The sequence below is a fragment of the Panthera pardus genome, unplaced genomic scaffold (genome assembly GCF_024362965.1).
Source record: "Panthera pardus isolate Hobbes unplaced genomic scaffold, ASM2436296v1 HiC_scaffold_3, whole genome shotgun sequence".
Lineage (NCBI taxonomy): Eukaryota > Metazoa > Chordata > Mammalia > Carnivora > Felidae > Panthera > Panthera pardus.
Genome location: NW_026526876.1, coordinates 31,790,058 through 31,816,591, shown reverse-complemented (window position 1 = coordinate 31,816,591; position 26,534 = coordinate 31,790,058). Strand labels below are relative to the sequence as shown.

At 54.2% G+C, this 26,534-nt stretch overlaps 2 protein-coding genes and 1 non-coding gene across 6 annotated transcripts in view; 2 read left to right on the top strand and 1 right to left on the bottom strand.

Moving 5' to 3' along the window:
- The window catches only part of TMEM101 (transmembrane protein 101), a 41,009-nt gene extending 26,025 nt beyond the window's left edge, over positions 1 to 14,984 (bottom strand). Inside the window, exons 1-4 of one of the 2 annotated variants that reach the window (XM_019434876.2) lie at positions 14,776 to 14,969; positions 14,295 to 14,475; positions 13,271 to 13,417; positions 11,468 to 12,494 (exon numbers count right to left, since the gene is read on the bottom strand). In XM_019434876.2, coding sequence (XP_019290421.1) covers positions 12,186 to 12,494; positions 13,271 to 13,417; positions 14,295 to 14,475; positions 14,776 to 14,912 — 774 coding nt within the window. In that variant the 5' untranslated portion in view covers positions 14,913 to 14,969 and the 3' untranslated portion in view covers positions 11,468 to 12,185. Of the gene's footprint in view, positions 1 to 11,467; positions 12,495 to 13,270; positions 13,418 to 14,294; positions 14,476 to 14,775 lie in introns of those variants that run through there. The other variant, XM_019434877.2, reaches the window with a different exon arrangement.
- Positions 5,320 to 5,452, top strand: LOC128774366 (small nucleolar RNA SNORA61). The gene has a single exon (XR_008418944.1). It is a non-coding gene; the product is annotated as a small nucleolar RNA SNORA61 (small nucleolar RNA).
- On the top strand, positions 6,103 to 10,509 carry NAGS (N-acetylglutamate synthase). 3 transcript variants are annotated; one of them, XM_053892693.1, is made up of 7 exons: positions 6,103 to 6,632; positions 7,198 to 7,472; positions 7,588 to 7,801; positions 8,073 to 8,253; positions 8,803 to 8,974; positions 9,066 to 9,248; positions 9,518 to 9,858. In XM_053892693.1, the coding sequence occupies exons 1-7, from the start codon at positions 6,216 to 6,218 to the stop codon at positions 9,792 to 9,794; spliced, it is 1,719 nt and encodes a 572-aa protein (XP_053748668.1). In that variant the 5' UTR covers positions 6,103 to 6,215; the 3' UTR covers positions 9,795 to 9,858. The 3 variants fall into 3 exon arrangements, with proteins under 3 accessions (XP_053748668.1, XP_053748670.1, XP_053748669.1); XM_053892694.1 differs by lacking the exon at positions 9,518 to 9,858 and adding an exon at positions 9,870 to 10,509 and having other exon boundaries at positions 6,163 to 6,632; XM_053892695.1 differs by lacking the exons at positions 9,066 to 9,248; positions 9,518 to 9,858 and adding an exon at positions 9,870 to 10,509 and having other exon boundaries at positions 6,159 to 6,632.
- Positions 14,985 to 26,534: the final 11,550 nt, after the last annotated feature.

The following is a 26,534-nucleotide window of genomic DNA, read 5'->3' as shown; positions in this document are numbered from 1 at the left end:
AGTACCACCCAGGACTACTGCTTCACCCACGAGCCCCACATAACACCCAACCCCCACAAAGCCGTAACCACGTCACCCCTGAGTCCAGCTCCTCCCCAGCGTCTTCACCTCTTCCTTGGCCTCAAACTCACCAGGGACATCCCCATATTGAATGCCACCTCTCTTGACCTCTAGGGGCCAGCCCACATCTCTGCTCCAATACTTTTCAGATTTTAATGCCCACAGAATCCCCTGGGGACCTCATTAAAATGCAGATGCTAATTCAGTAAGCCTAGAGAGGGCCCCAGATTCCTCATTTCCAACCAACTCCCAGGTGATGCCGTGAACCATACTTTGAATAACGAGGTTCTGTTTCTTTCTCCAGCCACAATTCCCCCAGGATTTCCTATGGGCTCAGCCTAGGCCCCTCTCCAACCACTTGCTCCCTGGCTTTCCCACCCTATGTCCCCTTCCCAGCCCACTGAAATGGAAAAGTCACGTGTGAGTGAAGCCAATAGCCTTTTCTCAGGATTTGAAGCATCTGTGCCCCTTCCTTCTTGAAGCATCTCCCCCTATGGATTCTGGGTGACTTCTGGCGGGCCCCCTTCTACCTCTCCATGTGTTCTTCCCTTTCTACAGCCCCTCTCTGGCAGCTCCTGGCCACACTCAGGGCTTCATCCATCACCTGCTCCAGGGCCTCGCCAGCCCTGACCTCTCTCCTGAGCTCCAGGATCCTTTTCCACTCGTCTGCTAGGAAGCTCCACTTGTGCCCTGAAAGCACTTGACTTCCACTTGTCTAAAATCCACTCCTAGGATCTCTGTACTAATGGTAACACCTACTTCATGGTGTTAGTGTGGGAATTAAATTACGTGAATATGTATCATGGGCTTAGAATAGCACCTGAGGAAGGGTTTGCCATTATTACCTTCAAGACAGTAGCCTTTTCTAAATACCCCCAACCCCCAGAGATGCTAAACTGTAGGAAGACTTCCAATCATAGGGTTATCATAAGGTATGGACAAATTCTCCCCCCGCCCCCGCCCCCGCCCCCGCCTTCTGTGTGTGTGTGTGTGTGTGTGTGTGTGTGTGTGTGTGTTCTGTCACCTCAGAGGTCTCGATCAGACGCTAACGGGTCTGCAGGTCTGCAATAACTCCCTCACACTGCTGATGGTTTCCTCCTTTTAGCCCCCAGAGCAGCAGCCAGAAAGAGAGGCAGAGAATAGGGAGTCCCCTGCTGGACAAGAGGCTCATGGCACACTTGGAATTGAAACACTCATAAATTATGTATTTGTGGAGTATTTACCATTTCACACATTTGTGCCTTGAAGGCAAACTACTCATGGAAGAAGCAAACTAGCTTTTACTGAGTGTTTACGTGTCAGGCTGGTGGAATTCACCGAACTTTTTTTTTTCATCCGTCTTATCATACATAGGAGTCGAGAGATATTATAATGAATCCCCTGGGCCCGCTGTCCAGTTTCAACAGATATCAACTTCTGACTCATAGCCAGCCCCGTTGCACCTGTTCCCCTACCCTGCCTTCTCCCCTCCAGGGGTATTTTCAAGCAAATGCGAGACATGTTACCATTTCATCTATAAATATTCAGTATGCACGCTAAAATCCTTGGAGTAGTTTTAAAAAAAAACATAACACACAATCATAGCACACCTAAAAATTAATAGCTCAAATATCCTATGTGCAAAAAATTTTTCCAATTGTTGAATTTTTTACGGTTGTTTCAGTCAGAATCCAAACATGGATTAAAAGAGACTTTTTTTTTAAGTTATTTATTTTGAGAGAGAGAGAGAGAGAGCCGGTGTGCATGAGCAGGGGAGGGGCAGAGAGAGAGGGAGAGAGAATCCCAAGCAGGCCCTGCACTGTCAATGCAGAGCCCGATGCGGGGCTCAAACCCACACACCATGAGATCATGACCCGAGCCCAAATCAAGAGTCAGATGCTTATCCAACTGAGCAACCCGGGTGCCCGGAGACTTTCAAAAACATCTTTTTGGGGCACCCAGCTGGCTCAGTCTGTAGAGCATACAACCCTCCATCTCAGAGTCGTGAGTTCAAGCCCCACATTGGGTTTAGAAATTACTTCATTGAAAAAAACACATCTTTTCATCCAATTCCACCTTTCCTACTCTTATAATTTACTGGTTGAAGAAACCAGGGCATTTGTGTCCCACAGGGGGGATTTTGCTGACTGTATGCCCACAGAGAACTTTTCGTCTTCACTACTACGTAATCTCTTCCCCCCTTTTACAGGTGACAAAAGGGAGGCTCAGAGAAGTCAAATGCCTTGCCCAAACCTTTGCAGCCAAGAAAGTGGCAGATTCCAGCCTCCTGAGCCAGGGCAAGTGGGACTACATCTTCAGAGCGCCTTGCTCACTACCTGACGCATAGCGCGTGCTCACAAGACTGCGGCTGGTGCAGAAGGCCTTCGTACATTCCCACTGGGCTTGGCCCCCTCACAGCTGGAGAGCCACCTTGGGGCCACCTGCGCAGTCCTGGGGCCAGTCCCATGACACAGACTCCACAGAGCCAGGTCTCCCTTTCCACAGGCCCCTACCTCTTTTTTTCTGCCTTCTGCTCGTTCATTCATTCGTTCATTCGTTCCATAAACGTCTACTGGACACTTCTCCCGCGCCAGGCACCATTGAGGCACGTGAACGAGTACGGCTCTGTGCCTCTGCACGTGGGTGGATGGATGTGCTCTCAGGAAGGGTGTCTATTTCTACCTCTGTATGGTGTGTGTGTGTGTGTGTGTGTGTGTGTGTGTGTGTGTGTGTGTACAAAAGTCTGTACATTCATGTCCCAGATCTGAGTGTCCCTGTAGCTGTCCATGACGACAGCTGGGTGTTGTGCTCAAGGCTGAGGGCCCCCCGCTGAGGGGAAGTATCCGGAGGGGTCGGAAGGTTGTGTCTGTTCCCCAGCATCTCCAGGACCCAGGGCCTGGTGAGGGAAGACCGGAGCCCGATTCCGGGCACGGTGACAACATTTTTTGCCTTGAAAAACGAAACAAGGGCCCGCTTCAGAGGGGAACAAAGAAAATTCGAGCTGCAGGGAGCGCCTGGGTGGCTCAGTCGGTTGAGCGTCTGACTTCCGCTCGGGTCATGATCTCATGGTCTGTGAGTTTGAGCCCCGCGTCCGGCTCTGTGCTGATGGCTCGGAGCCTGGAGCCTGCTTCGGATTCTGTGGCTCCCTCTCTCTCTGCCCCTCCCCTGCTCATGCTCTGTCTGTCTCTCTCTCTCTCTGTCAAAAATAAATAAACATTTAAAAAAAAAACATAAAGAAAATTCGAGCTGGAACCCCAGACTGACAGTGATCCTGCAGACCTTCTATTCAGAGCGGTAGGGTCAGGTAGGGGTGTTGACTTCATACACCCACATCCATCCCCCCCACAAAGCAGGGTCAGTTTTCCAACCAGAGGCTGGCCTTACCCCAGGGAGAGGCAGTGGGGACACAGTGGCCCCAGGGTCATTGGGCCTGGAGTTAATCATCTACCCAGGGTATCCCTGGGCCCATTGGCTGCCTGGGGACACGGCCCTCTGGGCTAACACCCAAAGCAGTGGGAAGCAGCTCCCCAGCCAGGGTCTGCCCCACTGGCCCAGGGGCAATGGGGTTGATGCTGTTGGCTACTGAAATGAGTGATCCCCAGTCTGAGGAGGGAGACAATCATCCCTGCCCTCAGGGGAGCCCCAGTCTGAAGGGAGAAACCCATCCTTGCCCTCACATAGGCCCTGAGTTGGCAGGAGGCAGGCCTCAGCTGCAGCGAGGCGGGGAGCGGGGGGCCTGGAAGGGGCGTACATTTGGGAGGGGAGGAATGAACAGAGGCCAGGGCTGAGGCGAAGAGACCCAGCCAGCGTAGCAGAGGTGGGAGAAACAGAGAAGGAGGAATCCTGTGCGGGGAGGGGCCAGGGAGGGTGGGAGCTCAGATGAGGGGCTTGGAAAATGATTAGGCCCCCTGGAGCTAGGACCACCTCTTCTGATGGATTCTGGGAAGTGTAGGAAAGTAGGGAGTGGGCAGCAGTAAGTGGGAAGAGAAAGAAGGCCCTAGAGGTGACCCCACAGTAGGGGGTACAGACTCTCCATGCTTCACTGTCTAATGAAACCCGGAATTTCCAAGTAGAAAAATGGAAAAGTCAGTGGAAGAGGTCACAAGTTCAACTCCGACCCCTCTGCCAGGAGTCTCCTGCCTGGGACAGTGCATGCATGTGCTGGCTGTGCACACGTGTTGGTGCGTGCATGAGGGTGTTGGCAGGAGATCCCGGGAAGGGTGTGCTCACCCAGCATCCTCCGGGAGACTCAGGAGAGAAGCAGCTCAGGCCACGACTCGCCATTCAGGCAGCGCCCCGAGAGTCTTGACTCCCGGCACCGGGAGTGTAGAGCTGGGTAGAAGGAAGGGAAGAGCAGTGGTGAGAACTCAGGATGACTAGCCTCTGGCCATGACACTAACAGCTGGGTGACCTTGGTCAAGTCACTGCTCCTCTACAGTTGGTGTCCTACTCTACAACAGCAGAGAGTGGGACTCCCAGTGTACCTGAATGCAGGATGTGTCCAACTGATAGTGTACCCCGAGCTTTCTCGGGCAGCGGGTGGATACAATATCAAGTAACAATGAATCATATTCTGTGAAAGTTGTCGCTGTCCTTTTCAACTCTTAAGAGCATGGATCTGGAGCAGACCTGCTTTGTTTGAAAGAGCAGCTGCACTGGTAATGAGCTGAATGACCTTGACCCTCACATATTTCTGTGCCTTGATTTCCTCATCTGTAAAATGGGCATTATAATAATACCAATCCTGGAGTCATTGTGAGGACTACATATGAAGTGCTTTGCCCAGTGCCTGCCATTCTACATGTGTTGGCTGTTTTTTGACCCAGGAGAAAGTCTCTCGGGGGCCCAGGGGACCTCTGACATTGGGCACCTGCCAGCCTTCTGTGTTACCAGCAGAGCAGGAAACACTATCCAGCTAGAATTTAATATTTTATTCTGGCTTTATTTTTAAGGCTTTCTTCTGTTTAGAGCAAGTGATACTGGCCTTCTAGTTACAATTTCCATAGGGATAAATTTTAAACTTGAAAACTTTAATACTAGGGGTGCCTGGGTGGCTCAGTTAAGCATTGGACTCTTGGTTTTGGCTCAGGTCATGATCTCGTGGGTTCAGGGGTTCCAGCCCCAAGTAGAGATCCACGCTGGCAATGTAGAGCCTGCTTAGGATTCTCTCTCTCTCCGACACCCCCTTTCAAAATAAATAAATAAACTTTTAGATAGATGGATAGATAGATAGGTAGATAGATAGATAGATAAAAACTGTATTACTAATAAGGATGATTTACCCTCCGGTTCCCTTTCCCATCAAATCTGAACACTGGTTTTGGTGATCATAAGAGGAGGAAGAGAAACACTGAAGCTGGCCTCACAGTGCTTATGGTCTGGTATATAACCCATGGGCTAGTTTCAAACAAGGTAAAAAAAAAAAAAAAATAGGGCTGGCTGAGTCGGTTGAGCCTGGGACTTTGGGTGGGAGGGGGCACTTCGGGTCCTCTGTCCCCCTCTCTCTGCCCCTTCCCTGCTCTCTCTCAAAAATAAACGTTTTTTTAAAATTTTAAAAAAATAAGGGGTGATCTGAGGATATGACAAAATTCTTCAAAGTGGTACCCAACGTCTGGAGCTTGGCATACCCTGGTAATCCCATAATTCCTGATCTTCTTTGAACTCAGAGGACAGGACAGAGGCACACCCGACCTCCAGCAGAGAGCTGGCACTCCCCCCACTCTCCTTCCACTCTTCCCCACCTCTCCTTCAGGTCTCCTTCCTCAGTCCCACGGTAACTGCCACTTTGCTCTCCCCTCCTGCCCTCATCGGACTCCCCTTTAATCATCCAGAACCCCGCAGACTGCCAAAGCCAGTCAGGGTCCCCCGAGCCCTTCCTGGAACCGGCCTTGGCAACAGATTAAAGACGCCCCACCACGGTTTATCTCTGCCTCGTGACCCGCACTAGTGGGTTCCGTCCCCCGCGGGGGCGGGGGTTTCTGTTGGCCCCGCCCCCTGACCCATGGCCTGACCCTCTTCAAACGCACCCAGAGACTACTCTGCGCCCCCAGTCTGCGCCCCGCCCCGGCTGGTCCAGCCCCTCCTTGTAGCAGGTTAAGAGCCCCCCAGAGCCGGGAGCTGCGGACAGAAGCGCACTCGTTGGGGGTGGGGGTGGGGGGCCAGTCGTTCTCGTTGTCATGGCGACGGCGCGGGTGGCCTGGGCCCTGCGAGCCACCTCTATGGGCGGAAGGCTGCGCGGTCCCCGAGGCACCGGGGGCGCCCGGAGGCTGAGTGGCAGCGCGCGACGGCGGGCGGCCAGGGGCACCAGCCCGGGGCGCCGGCTCAGCACCGCCTGGGTGCCCGCCCAGCCCGCGCGAGAAGCGGCCGGGGACGACACCCACTCGCCTGCCGCGGAGGAGCCTGAGTGGACACCGCCCCCCGCGCCCCCGCTGCCCCCCGAGCCCCCCGGGCGCGAGGCCGGCCGCTCGCTGGTGCAGCGGGACATCCAGGCCTTCCTGAACCAGTGCGGGGCCAGCCCCGGGGAGGCGCGCCACTGGCTCACGCAGTTCCAGACCTGCTACCACTCCGCGGACAGGCCCTTCGCGGTCATCGAGGTGAGCGGAGCCCGGCGCCGGCCGTGTCACAGCGAGGGGATCGGGGTTGTGCGGCAACGTGTCACCAGGCAGGGCGGGACCGACCGCAGACTCTGCGCAGCGGAAGCGGGAAGGGGCGCGACGGAGCCTGGACAAGTGCCCCGCGGACTGGGTGAGGCTGCGCGCTCCTCCAGCAGTCTCACGCCCGGCCCCGGGTGAGGAGCCTGAGGCCCCTGATCCGCCAAGTGTGATGCCCTGGAGAACTCCCCTTCGCCGCGGGCGCAGTTAGGGGTTCAGATGGCAAGTGGGGAACCTGGACGGGAGCCGCCTGGGTTACCCCTCCCCCAAGGAGTCCTAGAGTCCAAGGTCGCAGGGAGGCACAGAGGGAGGAACACCAGTGTGAGATAAGAGGATGGCAAGACCCAACAGGGCAAAGGGCGGAGCAGGTGCTCGCCGTTGGCCAGAAATGGGACCTGACTGCTCCTGGGCAGGGAAGGGGCACCACGGGGCCCCTGCTGCTGGAGTGAGCAGGTTCGGCAGGAGTCGGGGCCAATGTCGCCGCTCCTGAACGCTCACTCTTCCGCAGGTGGACGAGGAGGTCCTCAAGTGCCGACGGGCGGTAACCAGTCTGGCCTTCGCCCTGGCATTCCTGCAGCGCATGGACATGAAGCCGCTAGTCGTCCTCGGGCTGCCGGCTCCCACGGCGCCCTCTGGCTGCCTCTCCTTCTGGGAGGCCAAGGCACAGCTTGCCCAGAACTGCAAGGTGCTGGTGGATGAGCTGCGGCACAACGCTGCCACTGCCGTGCCTTTTTTTGGTGGCGGGTCGGTGCTGAGCGCGGCTGAGCCAGCCCCACATGCCAGGTTAGTGCGGGTCTTCCCTGCCCGGCGTATTTAGACCTCGCTACCCCGCCCGCCCGCCCCTGCCAGCCCAGCCGGCCTGGTGGGAGCCTTCTTGAGCACCACGTCTGGCCCACAGCTATGGCGGCATCGTCTCGGTGGAGACCGACCTGCTACAGTGGTGCCTGGAATCGGGCAGCATCCCCATCCTGTGCCCCATCGGGGAGACGACCGCACGGCGCTCCGTGCTCCTCGACTCGCTGGAGGTGACCGCGGCTCTAGCCAAGGCGCTCCAGCCCACCAAAATCATCTTCCTCAATACCACAGGCGGCCTGCGCGACAGCAGTCAAAAGGTGTGTCCCCTCTTTACCGGCCCCATTCTCGCGATTCTGGGCCTGGCCGAACCCCTCTTGTGCTCCCTGCTCGCCTCCCAGACGGGCCCCAGAGTCATTCTCCAGCCGGGTGGGTCGGGAGTGGAGTGCTGCTCAAATCTGAGCCCTCCCCAGCCTAGGACTCCGAGAGGAAGGGAGGGTAAAGGGGTCAGTGAGGAAGGGTCTGTGGGGCAGGAGCACAGTCGTGGCCGCCTACGGGCCAGAGGCTCACCCCCCCTGGCCCCGGACGCAGGTCCTGAGTAACGTGAACCTGCCCGCCGATCTGGACCTGGTGACCAACGCTGAGTGGGTGAGCACCAAAGAACGGCAGCAGATGCGGCTCATCGTGGACGTGCTCAGCCGCCTGCCGCACCACTCCTCTGCCGTCATCACCGCCGCCAGCACACTACTCACCGAGCTCTTCAGCAACAAGGGTGAGGGCCTCGCCTCGGAGGGGTGGGGGGGGGGGGGGAAGGGGGGCTGGGTCCCAGGAGTGAGCAGGGGAGGTGGCTTTCTGCCAGTCAGGAAGCCGCAGGGGGCCGCCACCCCACAAGCTCTCCGCTCTGGCTGCACCTGGGGGAGGTGAGCGCAGAGCAGGTGGGCGGGACTGGATAGACGCCCGCGCCAAGTGGGACGGACCAGGCTAGGAACCTGGGGCGGGAACTGGAGGAGGGGTGGGGAGACCAGGGGCTGGAGACCGGGTTTCGCGAGGTAGGCGGGCCTAGGGGAAGTCAGTGGGACCACAGGCGATGGACGGACGTTGAGGGACAAACTGCCAGGGAAAAGCATCTCCCAGTGTGAAAATCACCGACGTATGTATGCAGTCCGCAGAACGCATTTCATTGTGGAGGTCTTCCAAAGAGGGTCACTGTCCCACGAGCCCCTGTCCTACCTGGAACCCCCGCCAGGACGCGCAAATGCAAGAGCGGATGGGACCTGGCTCTTGGGCGAAACTAACACCTCCTCCTCCATCCCACCCCCAGGGTCCGGGACCCTGTTCAAGAACGCCGAGCGGATGCTGCGAGTGCGCAGCCTGGACAGCCTGGACCAGGGCCGCCTAGTGAACCTGGTCAACGCCAGCTTCGGCAAGAAGCTCCGGGACGACTACTTGGCCTCGTTGCGCCCGCGGCTGCACTCTGTCTACCTCTCTGAGGGGTGAGCCTGCGAGCCCCAGAGGGCGAGGGACAGAGCTGGGCAGCTTGGGGCCGAAGGGAGGTCCCAGCCTGCCTCTCCCCTGCTGCGCCAGGTACAACGCGGCCGCCATTCTGACCTCGGAGCCCGTACTGGGGGGCACCCCCTATCTAGACAAGTTTGTGGTGAGCTCCAGCCGCCAGGGCCAAGGCTCCGGGCAGATGTTGTGGGAGTGCCTGCGGCGGGACCTGCAGACGCTTTTCTGGCGCTCCCGGGTCACCAACCCCATCAATCCCTGGTAGGTCCCGCCCCTCCCGCCTCCGGGCCGCCCCACCCCCCCGCCCTCCACAGACACGCCCCAGAAGGCCGGGCTTCCCCCAAGGAAAAGGCCCCATTCTGTGAGGCCCGACATTCCCCAAGGGAGCAGACCACACACGGAGCCTGAGATTTCCCCCTCGAGCAGAGCACACTTAACCCCGCTCTGCCCCGCTGCAGTGGATTCCTTGAAGACACTCCCCGACTCTCCCGGAGTCTTGAGAAATCCTGACCCTCCAGGCTTCATTCTAGGTCCATTTGCCAAGCTCTGACCCCAGGCCCACTGCATCTCCAGCGGAGCATTTTCTCCTCTCTCTTTTTCCTTCTGCAACTATCCCTTCACCGGGGTCTGTGGGCACCAAGAGGTGAACAAGAACCCCACCCCTGGGGGGCGCCTGGGGGGCTCAGTCAGTTGAGGGTTGAGCGTCTGACTCTTGGTTTTGGCTCGGGTCATGATCGTGGGATAGAGCCCCGCCCTCAGGCTCAGATAATAGCAGGGTGTCTAGCATGTAGTAGGTCCTCAAAATAACCAGTGAGTAGTGAGCTCTGGCCTTGCCCTAAAAGATCCTTCCTCCCCCCCCTTCCCCCCCCCCCCCCCAATCAGGTACTTCAAACACAGTGATGGCAGCTTCTCCAACAAGCAGTGGATCTTCTTCTGGTTTGGCCTGGCTGACATCCGGGACTCTTATGAGCTGGTCAACCATGCCAAGGGGCTGCCTGACTCCTTCTGCAAGCCGGCTTCTGACCCAGGCAGCTGACCCTCACCACCAGCCCCGCAGGCCCTGGGATAACCAGGGTGAACCAAAAGCCATGCCTGCTGGAGGTGACCCCAGGCAGCCGCAGGCTGGACCAGGCTTGTTGGCTAAGGATCTGCAGAGGAGGAAGCAGCCCCTACTCTACTCTGCCCAGAGGGGGGCACCCAAGTGGGGACAAGCACAGGAAGAAGGGTGTGCCCAAGACCCCCCCCCCCCCCCCCCACTGGCTCCAAAGCTAGAACCAGACAGCCTTCAATTTTCAGTCTAGAGATCTTGGGGGTGGGGGGGGGGAGTGGGGGGCTTGCCTTCCAGGGCTCCACTCAGGGCTAATCTTATAGGTGGGCCAGTCTTCTGGCCTCTGTGCTGTTTTGAGGCTCCCTTGCCCACAATATTACCCTCATTTGCTTGATATTCCACCACTTATTTTAATTCTTTTGGGTCTTACAACTTTCCAGGAGGCCTCGATTAAAACACAAACACTTGTCTTGAGAGTGAAGTAAAACACACTTGAAAAGAAATGAGCAGTGACCCTCTGAGAGCAAGATCCCGAGGGCCGGGGAACCAGGGGAAGAGGAGAGCTCAATGAGATGGAGTGCCCCCAAGATCAATGCTGCCACCGTCTCCCTCAGCTGGGTGTCAGCAGCCCCCCGAGGGGCTCCCTTACTCTGGAGTTAGGAAGCATCCTCCACCCCACAGACCAGACCGACAGCAGCCGCAGCTGTCTCTCCAAGCCAGGCTCTGAGCCAAGCACAGACTTGCATGTTTTCCCCTAGGCCCCACTGGAGGCTGTCTGCATCTGTGGGAGGGGAACACCTCAGCCTCCCGGAGCCCAAAGTCAGAGGTTTCATTCCGCATTTTTGGCCCCCACAATGCACCAGGCCCCAGGCTGGCCGCCAGGCTACTTTCAATCAGGAAGTGCATGGACAAGTAGGGGAAAGACCACCACGGCACAGCAGGGGCCACGACAGAACCAAACCCCCAGAGCAGCCTCTGACTTCCCTCGGGAGAGGGGTGGCGTGGGGGGCACGGCTATGCACGGGCATCAGACAGGCCTGACCTAGAATCCAGCTCTGCGATTGGAAGCAAGCTTACCTTCTTGGAGCTTCCATTTCCTCATCTGTAAGATGTCAAACCCTCGTAGGGGAACCTTAACATTAGCTCTCCCCCTCTCGTTGCCCTCCAAGAATTCTTCAAAAGAAAGCAGGAGGACTGAAAAGGGGAGGACAAGACAACCTACAACACAGGGACCGAGGGTATGGGTCAAAAGCAGACCACAGGGAGGGTCTTGACCAGACAGCCAAGGATTGTGGGAACTCTCAGAACAGGGCAGAGATCACGGGAGGACTAAAGTGGGGCTTAACCAGATGTGGTCTTTCAAGAAACCCAAGATCAATCCCAGCCAATGGCAAAGTGCCCTGTGGGGAGAGCGGAGAAGCAAAGCCAAACATCTATATAAAATGTTTATTTTTGGAGGACTGTGTGGTCTGGTGTTTGGGAGGGCACTCACCCCAACCAGGCCAACCATACGGCTGGAAACAGAAGGCAGGAGGCGGGAAGTTGGCCGATGCCCGCCCTACCCCTGCACACCCCAGACTGGGGCCTGCTCTGCTTTCAAGGTGGGGACAGCTAGTGCGGTTTCTGCCCCTCGCATACCCTGAGAACTCACGTGACTCCTGTGGTGCCCCGCCCCTCAGCATCTCCCGGCCCGATCCACACATCAACACACATATATGCACTCTCAGCCTCCAAAAAAGCACTGTAGAGCCCAGCTGCTCTTGCCAGGTTCGAAAAGGAATTTTTCACATTTGCTCACTTCCGGTTCGTGAGCAGTCTTCCTTCCTCTGTCTCCCACTCTCAGTACCCCCACCCGAGCCCTGCCTTACTCCCTTCTCTGGGACAGCAGACCCAGGGAGCAGTCGGCCTCAGCTCTCCTCCTAACGAACAGGAAAAAACAACCCCGTAAGGCATCATCCTCAGGGCTCCCACGCCCAAGGGCTGAGCCCAGGCACTGGGGAAGAGACCTGCGTCTTACCGACACATACACACATAGCAAAGAACCAAACCAACAGAGCAGAAAGCATAAAGAAACAACTGGGCCAGCAAGGAGGAAGGCAGGGTGGCCCTCAGTGGCTCCCTGCACCCGTCTCAGCCTCTTGTCGTGCAACTCAGCCATCGGTGGCCAGGATGACAGCGGCCCCGAAGATGCCCACGCTCTCTCCAAGGAGCTTCATCTGGTTCCAGAACTCAACGCGCCGTGTGTTGTGCCAGTAGGCAACGTTGCCGTCAATGAGCAGCATGACTGGGGGTAGCAGGACAGCCAGGATCTGGGCGGCCAGCGTCACGTAGTAGCCCGACAGGAAGGCCAGCGCCAGGACGCCGTAGAGCACAAAGAACAGCTGGATCATCAGCTCCCCTCCCGGGAGATGGTTCAGATACGCCAGCCGGTCCTCCTTGCTGTGCTGCAGTGAGTAGGCCTAGGGACACACATCTGCTAAGTCTCTCCAACGGGCGGGGGAGCCTGTCTGGGGAGTGCTGGCCCTGAGATGGCACCTGAAAGTCAGCCTCTGCAAGCTGGGCTTCTGGCTCCCATCTTGGACTTGGGGCTCTCTGAAAAGTAGGACCTGCGTCTCCCTCACAGACGCGGGAGCTCACGAGGTTAGGGCCTGTCTCTCCTCACCCTGGAGGGGGGGCTGCTCAGGAGGACGAAAGTGTGTCTCCACAGCCAGACTGGGGCTCTCACCTCTGAATACACAGCGCTGCGTGTGGAATATGGTGCCCAGTAACTGAGATGGGGCCAAGCGACCCGGAGCCTGTCCAGGTCCCCATCCACACTGGCCCGCCCCTAGGTCCTCCACTGGTACCATAACTGGCCACCCTAGTCAACCTCCATCAACTCTGAGTGGCAGAGCCCCGTCTGGGGCCTGGACCCCACCAAACCTCTCCTTGGCCCCCTCTCCCAGCCCTCTGGGGGCTGAATCCACGAGAGGACCGGTCCATCTCATTCTCCTGACTCTCGGGCTTGGGACTGACAGGTCAAGCCAATGTCTTCTCTCCCCAGTGCAACGATGTTGGAAGAAGGGACTCTCAGCCAGGTCTCAGGCCCTGGAAGCCGAGGCCCAGAAGCTGACCGGGGTAATTCCCAGGAGGCAGACCATCGGGAACTACATGCCCACGTCCCTGGGCTCTGCCAGGCATGGGCTCAAACCTCACGCCCAGGCAAGCGCTTCCAGCCAGCGGTCCCCCGACCTACCACGCAGATGAGGTAGATGCCCAGGAACACCTGGCCGGTGGACTGGAGGGAGCGGCTGCGGGGCTTCCGGCGGTACAGCTCCCCAGCGCCGCTGGCCAGCACGAGAAAGCCGCCGATGATAGCAACCGTCCGCGAGTACATACGGACCTAGGCCGAGGTGAGGGGACCCAGTCAGAAACTGCAGCCACCACATTTCTCCCGGCTGTCCAGAGCACCGAACTGCCCATCTCTATACACCCCATTCCATCTGATAAACCCTTTCACCAATTCCAAGTGTGGTGGGCAGGTGCAGCAGACAAGGATAACTCTTTTAATCAGAGTGGAAACTGAGGCCTGGCAGGGTTCGTAAAATTGGCCAAGGTCCTACAGAAGGTGGCAGAATCCAGATGCCAAGGGTTGCCCCATCCATCTCTACTCGCAGGTGTGCAGACTCGAATCCCAATGTTCCTTCTCCTATATAGTGCAGAGTCTGTGCCATTAAGAAAACCATTGGTCTCACTATCCTGTTCACACTTCTGCCTCCTCTACTGGATTGACAGTGCATTCCTTGAGGGTGGGTAGTGCCTTTGTCCAGGCTTATCTCCAAGGCTGCATTCTGGCGTTTTAAGGTTTAAATGCTGCACGAAGATTAATTAGATTTCATAAAAATCAGATGGTTGCAACCGGTTACTCTCCAAGGTCCCTTTTGCCCTATAGTCTGAAATTACTAAACTAATGCTTTAAAGGGTTCTGGGAACGAGGTGACCTGGGTTCTGGTCTCACCTGCAATGCTATCTGTGATGTGACCCTGGGAAAATCTGTTTCTCATCTTCCCACCTCGGTTTTCACACTCTGAAAGGCAGTCCTGCGTGGTCCCTAAGTTCCTTTCATTCTTCCAGTCTGTAATAATGTCCACAAGCCCGGGGGTTCTGCCTTCCCAGGCTTCACACTGTGCACCTAGCTGGCACCATGCATTACCCAACTGCCCCGGGGGCACCGGCCTCTGGCTCCCTATCCCCATCTCCCCTTAGGCCGAGGTGCTCACCTTTAGCCAGTCCCCGTAGTGGACGTAGCCCCCGATGTAGGCGGCGTAGGTGCTAATGGCCAGCTGGAGTGCGGCCCCCAGCGCGAACCAACGCCGCTTCACTCCAAAGGACATGAAGCTGGCGCACAGTACGGCCGCCCCCAAGTCGAAGTACAAGTAGGGCACTGGGATGTCGGGCTTCCTGCGAGCCGGAGAGGAAAAGAAGCAACGGGGACAGGATGAAGCGGGAGAAGAGCCTTGCGACCCCTTGAGTTCCCACAAGCTCCAAGCTCCCCCAAACCGGAGACCCTTCTCACGGCCAGGACCCCGGCACTACGCCCGATGCCCACCTTGCCCCAGACCAGAGCCCTTAACAAGTCTAAGGTCCCAATCCCTCCCCAGCCCAAGGGTCCCAACTTCTTCCCCACCTCACCGCACCCCCGTTCCTGGGGCGGGCCGTACCGCCCCCCACCGCGTTCGGCGGCCGCGTGGGCCCGCTCACCGGCGCGCCTCGGCTCTTTCAGCGTACAGCATGAGCTGGCTGAAGCAGCCCCAGAAGGGGCAGCGTGTGAGCAACACCGAACCCAGCTGCATGATCAGCTGCAGCATCCACCGTCGCGAACCCATCTTCGACGCCATCTTGGAGAAGGGCAGTCCGCTGCGGCGTCACTCCCGACGGGGAGGCCGGCGCCGGGATGCGACACGCAGCTTCCGGGTCCCGAGGAGCGGAGGAGGGTGAGGGGGTAGCATCTTTCCCTTCCGACGGGAAACAACGCTCTCGCTTTCTAGTTCCGGGCCGAAGGAGGTGTTCCAACTGGGAGTTCGGCCTTAATCGCCGCTCATGGAGACTAAAGGATCCCTTGTGTGGCTGCAAAATTGAAAACTAGACTAGAGGAAGGTTCCTTATCAGAACCATGGGCAATAACTTGATGTAATGAAGCGAACTAGTCTTTGACTGATGCTAGACCTGGGCTCAATGCTAACTCCCAACTCTTTGACTTTGAGTATATCACCTACACTTTCCAAGACCCATCTCTAAAATGGAGAGGACACCTACCTCAGGGTTGTTCTGATGTGTACATGTGGCAGTGTGGGTACTAGCTCATAGTAGGGTGCAACACACACACACAAAATCTCTCTACTTTTGTTTAATTTCAGAGTAAGGTGTTCCCTTGGCTAGGTCACTTGTAGACAAGTCTGGCTTTCCCTCTGTCCCCTGAGAGGAATAAAATCTGATGTGGATATATGGGACATCTTAAATCAGTGTATTCTCTCTAGCTCCAATGCTCCTGCTCTAGCCCAAACTACCATCTTTTGTTGGTTTGACTGCAGCAGGCTTCCAACTGGCCTCCTGGCTTCTCCTTTGGCCTCCTTGTTTATTCTCAGCTCCTCTATGTTTTCATAACTATCGGGTACCCTTCTTTTGAATCCCTGAGCACATTGTTAATTATATATTTGGGATTCTTTGCTAATGACCAGATTAACAATAGATTGTGAGTTTCTTTTTTTAACGTTTATTTATTTTTGAGACAGAGAGAGACAGAGTGTGAACAGGGGAGGGGCAGAGAGAGAGGGAGACACAGAATCTGAAACAGGCTCCAGGCTCTGAGCGGTCAGCACAGAGCCCGATGCGGGGCTCGAACTCACAGACCGTGAGATCATGACCTGAGCCGAAGTCGGACGCTTAACCGACTGAGCCACCCAGGCGCCCCTAGATTGTGAGTTTCATTAGGGCAAGGTTTCTGCTCACAGCCTAGTGTAAGATGCATTCAGGAAACATGTGCTAAATAGATACAAGAACAAAGGATGTCGCCACTATGTCTCATTCATAGTACTCAGTGATTATTTGTTGAATAAGTGGACAAAAGTTCCCGGCCCTCCAGGATTGCCACCACAAAGCCACCCCACTCATCTCTCTGCACCCTCCTACCACCCTGCAACACAAATTCTTCTTCCCATATTGAAGTTAAGACTCTACAAGCACTCCCACTAGACTGTTTAATTCAGGTCTGATTGTTTCCAGTTCCCTGGGGTCGGGAGAGGGGCCTCGTGTCCAAACAGTATTTCTGACAATGTGAATTAAAAATTCCCGATCAGCCAGTGAAAGCTGACAAAACATCTCTCACATTTTTTACAAAGTCACTGGGATAAACAGTGGGTATAACAGAAATGTGATGGAGGGATAGATATATTCATGCAAAACAAAACAAAACAAAACAAAAAAAAACTAGGGAACAGGATTGTGTATGTGCATGCTGGGATTGGGGGTGGGGGAAAGGAATCTCCAGGCAAAGGGAATGAGAAAAGGCCTGGATTAAAGGCCATTTTGTCTATCTCTGCCCACGTGCCAGTGACAAACACATGACGTTAAGTTTTCCACAGGCACATAGCATAGAATCAAGTTTTCAATTGTTTTTGTTTTGTTTTTCCCAGGCTCCATCCTTGAGTTCAATGTGACAAGATGAACAGCCCTTGGAAAGGAGCTAAGGTGTTGAGGACAACCGGAACGGACTGGGGTGTTGCCCACGGGAGCAGTACCCCTACCCCATCCCACCATCCTCATGACTTTAGCAACAACAGAGGCCAAGGACATGTGTGGGGAGGGGCAGGAGACCAGGATTAACCAAGCTTCCCTTGGTTCCCAGCCCACCCCCAGTTCCCTCTGGTCTTGTCTCCACCTTTTACTGCCCTAGTCCCCAGAGGGTTGTTGAGAAGCACTAAGGGCCAAATCCTTCTTTCTCGGGTTGAGAAAGATGCTGACATTGTGCTAGGTCAGAGAATAGATGGATGGGCGGGTCAGAGGCTCTGGGAGAGGAACACAGCCATTTGTCCCCCTGCCCCCCACTCCTCCCACTCCTGCCTGGGGTGACAACTGAGCTGTAAAGACTTCTGAAGAACAACCCTTCCCCATCTCTATCCGCTCTCCCTCCTCCAGCTGCCTCCACTTCTCTCTGCAGCGCCCCTCCCCCACCTCTCCAGAGGGCTCTCCCACCCCCCAGCTCCTCTGAAGCCCTGCCTGCACTTGCGCTCTGCCACGACCGGAGCCACAGTGGCCAGCATGGTGCCCAGGATACCCAGCGTGGTAGTCGTCTCAGCCAGGCAGAGCCGGGCCTCCGCGCTGTTCGGCACCACCCCTGACTGCCGAGGGCCGGCACGTGTCAGGTTGCCAAGGTCGGCCGCCCATAAAAGTACCACAGGTGGACCAAGCTTCCCAAAGGCCCACTGCAGGTCAGTCGTGCAACCTGGTTTTTGGCCAGCAGCAGCTGCGTGCCCACCATCCAGATGTCCGCTGTCACCTTGAAACCAAAGTGCTACAGCCAGTCACCTATGAGAGGGGACGCCCAGCACCAACAAGGCCACAAAGGCCTCAGTCTCTAGCTCACTGATGTCATCCCCAGTCAGAGAGAGGACCTCCAGGCCTGGCATGGTGGCCAGGCCCCAGACAGCAGTTCCCAGCCTGCAAGAGTCAGTGTAGACAGAAGAGGCCCCCGAGCCCGGCTGTGCCCAGCTTGGTCAGCCAGTCGTGACTCAGGTCCAACTGCTCTAGGTGCCCCAGGCCCCACAGGCTGCAGGGGTCCCGGGTGACAAGCAGGTTGTGAGAGCAGTCCAGGCGGCGTACAAAGCCCAGGCTGGCAAAGAAGTCCAGGGGCAGGCAGGCCAGCTGGTTGTGGCTGAGGCGCAGCCGCTCCAGGAAACCCAGGTGCCCCAGGGCTCCAGCAGCTGGATCCCACAGGACGCTGTGAGAAACAGCAGCACCCGGTCACCACAGGCTCTGGAAGGAGCCTCCTGGCAGGCGACTCAGATCATCGTGGCGCAGCTACGACACCCACTCTGCCAGGGAGCCTGGGACGGAGCCTCAGAGGGTAGAGGCCCCCGCAGTCCACAACACTGCCGGCGGCTGGACGGGTGCGTGGTGCTGGGCATGCTGCCGCCGGATTCCCAAGGAAGGCCGATGCCACCACCGTGGCCATGGCCACTGTGAGGAAGCGGCCACACCAGCCCCAGGCACTCGTGGATGCATCGATCTTCGTGCCTCACTCCTTCACCCAGGACTCTGGGGAAGCGTGGGCATGCTAGGGGGAGAAAAATAAAGGCACCATTCAGGGGTCTCACCGTTTGCCACGTGCCCCAACACGATCTTAAGGACACCTGCCTCCATCTCCCACAAATTTACGTGCTACCGAGGCTTCTGGCAAGAGCCGTCACAGCCTGAGACCCCAGCACCCTGATCCCCCACCCCAGCCACTTCTCATTCCCTTCTCCCTACTAGGATGAAAAGCAATCAGGGAAGATGGCCTTTTCAATCCCCGGCGCCCCTTCTTTACTCCCTCTCCATACCCACCCTCACCCCCACTTATTCCCCACACAGCCCAGGAGCTACTCTGCCTTCTCCTGCCCCTAAACATGCCCTTGGTCACTCAACCAGCTAACACTCGCAGAGTCGTTGTTCTGCAAGAGGACACAGCCTCGCCGAGATCCTGGCCCTATCTGACCACCTAGATGCTGGCCTAATCTGACCACCGAGGTCAGGGCCTCAGGCCATGGAAGTTCAACACACTCACCAGTGTTCCTGGCACCACCACCTGCCGAGTGCAGCCCCAGCCCAGGAATGACAGTGGAGAGATCTCAGCTCTAGTTACCTGCCCTCCTGCCCTCACCCCAGCCCCAAGCAGTAAACAGATAAGCTCTCAGGGTAGCCACAGCTCCGAGCGAGGATTGGGGGCGAAGAGGGGGGGCAGGTTGAGGAAATCTCCAAGGCCTTGTGGCCTTATATGCAGGGGAACAGGACTTTGCCCCGCTTTTCTAAGAACGCCACTCTCATCCCACCGTATGGCCTTCTCCCCGAGCCCCACACCCTGCTCTATCTCTTGTCCAGATGGCAGCTTGGAGGACCTTGGAGGCCTCAAGTCACCACATCACAGGTCCACAAGTCAGGAAAGAGCCAGGCATCTCCTCTTTCATTCTATATATACTATACTGTCTGCCTAAGACATCTGCCACCATCTATAATTCAGCTAGGTCTTGTCTAGACACAAAGGAAGATGTTCTCTCTTGTTCTCACTAGGCCAAAGGTTGAGATACCCGTTCTGGTCTTCGAGGAGTGTCCAGCATCACCTTCTGAAATAGAGAGGGATCTGGGGCCAGGTTGTCTGTACCCAGCTCTTCTGCCTTGCCCTAGGAGGCCAACCAAAAAAGTTATTTTCTAGGTTTCCTAGTGTGTGTGCTCACCACCCCCACCCAGCAAACTCTTAAGAGAATCATAATGGCCATATGGAAGAGCTGGTTACCAAGGGCCTGGCGTCTCATTAAAGGCTTCATTTAATCCTCAACTGAGACATTCATTTTACGAAGGAAACTAATGCTTGGCAAGGATACAGAAGTTGCCAAGTCATACCGCTAATTAGTGGCTGAGGTGCAATCTTCTACAACCTAGACCTGTCTGAATCCAGCCATGCTCCTGACCACTGAACTACAGTGCTCCAAAGACTGGGCCGCTGCCCCGCATGCCAGCCAAACACCCCTCAAAGAAGTTAAGGTCTACAGGTGAATGACACAGACGATCTTCAGAAAGGGAAGAAGAGCTGAGCCACCATCAACTTGGGATATGAATCTGACCCATCGGTTGATCAGATCTGAGCCCCTTTGAATTAATTCAAGGGATCTGGCTCAGAGAAATTATGGTGAAAATTTTGAAAACTGTCAATAATCTTTGAGGGGTGCCTGGCTGGCTCAGTTGGTAGAGTTTGAGCCCCACGTTTGGTGTAGAGATTACATAAATCCTTTTTAAAAAAATTAAAAGGGGATTCTCTCTGTCACTCTCTCGCACTGCCCCCCCACCCCCGCTTGCATGTGATGTCTCAATATAATTTTTTTAATGTTTAATTTTTTTTTAAATCTTTTTAACATTTATTCATTTTTGAGAGACAGAGAGAGACAGAGTACAAGCAGGGGAAGGACAGAGAGAGAGGGAGACATTCCACGGCAGGCTCCAGGCTTTGAGTCGTCAGCACAGAGACCGACATGGGGCTCGAACTCAAGAACTGTGAGATCATGACCTGAGCCAAAGTCAGACACTTAACCAACTGAGCCACCCAGGCGCCCCTCAATATAATAAACATTAAAAATTTTTATAATAAGGGTGCCTGGGTGGCTCAGTTGGTTAAGCATCTGATTTCAGTTCAGGTCACGATCTCATGGTGAGTTCGGGCCCCGCATCAGGCTCTGTGCTGACTGCTCAGAACCTGGAGCCTGCTTTGGATTCTGTGTCTCCCTCGCTCTCTGCCCATCCCCGACTCCTGCTCTCTTTCTCTCTCAAAAATAAACATGAAAACAAATTTTAAATAAATTACAATAATCTCTGAGAAAATATTACAGACGGTTGCCAGAGACGAGCTCAGCAAAAGTTCCAATTTCCACAAGTCAGACAAGTGTTAACAATAGTTAAAATTCAGAGCGTGTTGTGTGACCGGTTACCTAAAACATGATGACACTAGGTGCCCACATGAGTGCACCCAAAATAAGTTCCACTCAGACAACTTTAATTCCTTTTTTGATAGGGTTAACCAGATGACTATTGCAGACAAACATCTGGATCTTATTAAAGTCTCTCATCATATCCCTCGGGATAATGAAAACACAGAAGACAGTTTATACAAATTGGAACTAATACAACCCTGGGATGGATAACTGCTATATTACAGAGTTAAGATTTTTTAAAAACTCTTAACAGGTTGGAAAAGCTGGTTGAAAAAAAAAAAAGCCATTTCACTGGAGAAAACAAGACAGCTCCCAGTCACATCTGTGTGCCCCTTACCCAGGGGCTGCGAGGAAAAGGAAACATCCTGAAGAGCAAGGGCTAGCATGCAGGAGACCTAAGCTCCAGCCACAGTTCTAGAAATGAGCTGCTGCTTAGGACAAAAGGGCAGAGTACCATGTGTTGCTTCTCAAAGCAACTGAGCTTCCCCCATCAAGGAAAGTGTTCAAGTAGAAGGGTGCCTGGGGGGCTCAGTCGGTTGAGCGTCCGACTCTTGATTTTGGCTCAGGTCATGATCTCACGGTTTGGGAGTTCGAGCCCCGCGTCGGGCTCTACGCTAACAGTGCGGAGCCTGCCCGGGATTCTCCCTTCCTCCCTCTCTCTCTCCCCACCCCTCCCCACTTGTGTGCACACATCTCTCAAAATAAACTTTAAAAAAACGTTAAAAAAAAAAAAGTGTTCAAGTAGAGACAATCTGTCAAGGATGCTATGGAGGAGGATATTTCAACTGGAAGGCTGGACTGTTCCATATGAACTCTAACATCCCTGGCGTCTCTAAGTGCTGAGCTTCTGATACTGCCTGGGCCATCCCTGGCACTGGAAGCATCCTCTATTTGCACAATATTCACACACTGACTTCTGGATTTACACGGCTGCAGATCCTTCCTATAGCCTGGACCTGAGGATGACAGCGGGACGCTTTCAGAAAGCCTAATCTGAACAAAAACCAAAGTGCATCTGATGACAGCCTCCATCTGTAGGGGTGAAGGGTCCCATTACTATAACCACTTCCTTGCAGATATTCTCAGCGGAACGCCCGTCTCCCTCCATCGTACAGACCTGATGAACACCCTTGGTTGTACCCAGTACCCACCTAAGTCACTTGACGTGACGAACATGAAGTGACACAATGGGCATCTGGTTAAACCCTAAATGCACGAGTACGAACCTGAGCAATCATGGCATTACCCGTGTTTACTGAACTACTGGACACGTGCTCCTTCACCCTCACCTCCCTGCCAAATCTACGAACCCACCAGCAACTGTATTGTCTTCTCTTGCCTTCTTCATGGTGGGAGAAAGTCACCCTCCTGTCAGAGACCAAAGCATCTTCTGTGGCCACGGTTCTCACCTCCCATCTTCGCGGAGTTTGCAATAAGACAGTAACTCCTAAACACCTGGCTCCAGCCCAGTCCTCCCCACTGGACGCCAGGCTTGTCATTCAGCTGCCCATCTGCCAGCTGCTCTTTAGTTTCATGGGCAAGACAAAAATGACAAAAGACTTGATTTTTCCACGAGCCTCTTCCTCTCCCACCATTCACCATTCACACACAAGCCACTCTCCGTTCCTCTCCCCCTCACCACCTTGGCCTCAAACCATATCCATCAGCAAGCCCTGTCAGTCGTGAAGTCATCTGTCACCACCGCGTCTTACCTAGGTTTCTGCAACAGGCTCTTACTGCGGCGGTCTTTCTGCTTCCCTTTGCCACCTGACACCAGACTAAAGCCTTCAGCAGCTTAAAACCCCCTTACAGCTCCCCATTGTGCCCAGGAGACTCCAATACCTACAATGGCAAGAAGGCCTTGGATGATCGAGCTCCTGCCAATTCCTCCTTCTGGCTCACTAGGCTTTAGCCAACCTATCTTCTAGCATTTCCTAAACACCCCAAGTTCTTATCACCTTCAACTTAGTACTAGCTCTTCCCTCTCTCCAAGTACTCTTGGCTGGCACCTCATTCAGATTTCTACTTAAATGGCAGCTCAGAGACCATCCCAGAATATTCTCTTCAGAGCAGTACACGTACACCCCTATACTAGGCATGAGCAGCTGCTTGAAACTCCGATAGAGACCAGAAAAAAAGGGGCCGGATTAGAAAAAAGTAGGGGCCAGCCACTATAGCCCCTCTGCTAAAACTAACTGCTGGAAGGGCACCTGGGTGGCTCAGTCAGTTGAGTGACCCTTGGTTTCAGCTCAGGTCATGGTCCCAGGGTGGTGGGATTGAGCCCTATGTTGGGCTCTGTGCTGAGCATAGAACCTGCTTAACATTCTCTCCCTCTCTCCCTCTCCTCAACTGACATTTGTGCTCTCTAAAATTAAAAAAAAAAAAAAAAAAAATTTTAATTAGGGGTGCCTGGGTGGCTCGGTCAGTTAAGCAACCAACTCTTTTTTTTTTTTTTTTTTTCTTCAATATATGAAGTTTATTGTCAAATTGGTTTCCATACAACACCCAGTCCTCATCCCAAAAGGTGCCCTCCTCAATACCCATCACCCACCCTCCCCTCCCTCCCACCCCCCATCAACCCTCAGTTTGTTCTCAGTTTTAAACAGTCTCTTATGCTTTGGCTCTCTCCCACTCTAACCTCTTTTTTTTTTTTTTTTCCTTCCCCTCCCCCATGGGTTTCTGTTAAATTTCTCAGGATCCACATAAGAGTGAAACCATATGGTATCTGTCTTTCTCTGTATGGCTTATTTCACTTAGCATCACACTCTCCAGTTCCATCCACGTAAGCAACCAACTCTTAATTTCGGCTTGGGTCACGATATCCTCGTTCGTGAGATCAAGCCCCGCGTCAAGCTCTGCACTGACAGTATGGAGCCTGCTTGGGATACTCTCTCTTCCTCTCTGCCCCTTCCCCACTGGTGCTCCCTGGGTCTCTCTCAAAATAAATAAACTTAAAAAAAACAAAAAAACAAAAAACCAAAACTGTTGAAGTCAGCATCAGAAGGGTTAATTGGGAGAAAGGGAAGAGAAGTCAGTTGAGAGAGAAGTCACTAGAAATATACTTCCCCCTCACCTCTCTTTGCCTGTTTAGGAAGAGATTTAGTTCCACTTTAGACTTTTCAACAAAATTGAGAGTTGCAGGGAAAATGGGACAGGAAGGCCACAACCTGACCAGGGTTGGTCCCAGCTGCCAAAGTTTGCTCTCCATAAACCTGAGGGACAGCCCTGCTGCTTCCACCTCGCTCATCTCCCACGTCCTTTACTGGTCCCTTGTCCTCTTGCCATGCTTGACTTCAGGTGTTCCTCAAATCACGGTCAGTCCTGGATCACTTGTCAACGTGACTCAGGCAACTCATCTAGTTATTGAACTGGTAACTTTCAAAGATCTACCTTCAGTCATACAATGGCTGGGTGCTGGGGAATAATACAAAAATGAGTTAGTCACTATTTCTGCCTTGGAGCCTCAAAATCCCATTAGACCACTCAAGAGAAACCTGAACAAGTTACTATAAGTAAGTCATACGTGCCACAGGAGTGCTACAAAACAATTCTAGGAATAACTTTCCACTAATTAAAAAGTCAAGGATGACTTCACAGGTGGCTTTGAAGCAAGGCATTGTAGGGTAAGACAGATGAGATAAGATAGGCTGGGAGTAATCTGAGAGATCACCTAGCCCCATACCTTTCCTATAGAACAATTCCTGAGATGCTAATATTACAGAGCAAGACAACCAACTGGCAAGTTTCTTCTGACATTGTGAAGCACCCCGCACTGTCAGAAACGCAAGGGGCAGGGAGAAAGAAGTGTCTTAGAATCCGGAGGGCATGAGAGACGTTAACAATGGGGGGGGGGGGCTGCTGGAGGGAAAATGTTTGCCTCATCTTCTAGTGTCCATATTATGAGCCACGTAAGGCTCTTAGAATATAAAAGAACAGGGGCGCCTGGGTGGCTCAGTCGGTTAAGCGTCCGACTTCAGCTCAGGTCACGATCTCGCGGTCTGTGAGTTCGAGCCCCGCGTCGGGTCCTGAGCTGATGGCTCAGAGCCTGGAGCCTGCTTCCGATTCTGTGTCTCCCTCTCTCTCTGCCCCTCCCCTGTTCATGCTCTGTCTCTCTCTGTCTCAAAAATAAATAAACGTTAAAAAAAAAAAAAAAAGAATATAAAAGAACAAACTCGTTTTGAAACTTGATTACCTAGCAGCAGTCTACGACCAGTGGATCAGCCCAACCTGTTAGGCTGTTTTCACCTGTTAAGTACTTGGGGCTGTTATGTCAAACCCCTTAAGTTTACACAGTACATGGTGGTGACTTCGAGGTTCTCAAAGGGGAATTCCCTGGCACGAGCAGACTCCAACAGCGATGAGAAAGCAAATCCATCACGCAGAGCAGACAATGGCCAATCCCAGTTCCCAAACTTGCCCCTGCCACTCTCCCCACTGCTCACCCTGCAACGTGGCAGGTCCTGGCCTTATACATTCTTACCACAGTATCCTATCAACGGACAGCCGAGTCTATCCAGGTGTAGGACTGAAAGCTCTACATCTTTTACTAACTAGTAGGTCTTGTGGAAGAACAGATTGCGACACACACATTCTTAGCTTCAAAAACGTCAAGGAGCCTTTACCCTGAATCACTGGCTCCGGGCTGAAGCCCCTGACCTAATACTGAAGTGCCTGAGCAATTTTCAAAGCAGCCAAGAAGCTGCTCAGACTCTTAACAGCACAGACTCAGCATCAACTCACCACAGGAAGGCTACATATGCCCTACAGACAGTTCTACGCAGCAGTAAACTCAAAGGCATGTGGCAGTGGGAGGTCATCAGGTGCTGGGGTGGAGAGGTCCGTGTGCACTGGGGTGGGGGGGGTGGGGGAGAATGCCACAAAACCAAGGAGACATTGCAAAACCACCTGTACATGTGCCATCAGAGACACGAGCCCCCCGCACTGTACTCTTCAACAATTCAGTGTGCTTCCAACCTAGCAGGCAACCTCACCCAGTCCTGTGTTCCACCCTACACCTGGCGAACAAGTGAGCGACGCACAAGCCGTCAGTTTGGAAAGTCTCAGAGCAGTGACAGGAGTCCACGAGTGGATAAAAGGCTGGGGTTTTGCTCCAGCTGCACCACGACAGGCAGCAGTCATTTAACCCCGCGGACCCCGCTCTCCTTTTGTAAAATGAGGGCTTTTCAAAATACAATCAAAGGAATTCCCTGGGACTCCAGAGCAGAGATACAGTAAGATCTGTGAGAGACAGAGGGCAGAGCTCTGAGACCCCTTCCCCACTTGCCTGACTGCTTTACGTATTAGCTTCACTTAAAACGCCATCTAAGAAAGACCTGAGGCGAACCTAGGTGGCTCAGTAGGTTAAGTGTCCGAAACCTTGATTTCGGCTGAGATCATGATCTCACGGTTCATGAGTTCAAGCCCCGTGTTAGACTCTGTGCTGTCAGTGCAGAGCCTGCTTGAGATTCTCTCTCCCTCTCTCTCTGGCCCTCCCTCCTCACTCTCTCTCAAAATAAATAAACTTAAAAAAAAATTTTTTTTTAATAAAAATCAAGACTTCGACAGCAAAGCTGGAGCCTCTGACAATCACCTAATCCAAACTCAACCCCAGACTCGACCATCCCAGGATCCAGCTAACATTTATATTAACATTTACAGAGCACCTTCTAGGTATCAAGCAGTTGAAGTAGCTTTAACTTCCACACCAATCCTAGGAAATGGGTAGGTGTTCCACGTGTACAGTTGGGGAAGCTAAGGCTCAGACTCATGAACTGACTTACCCAC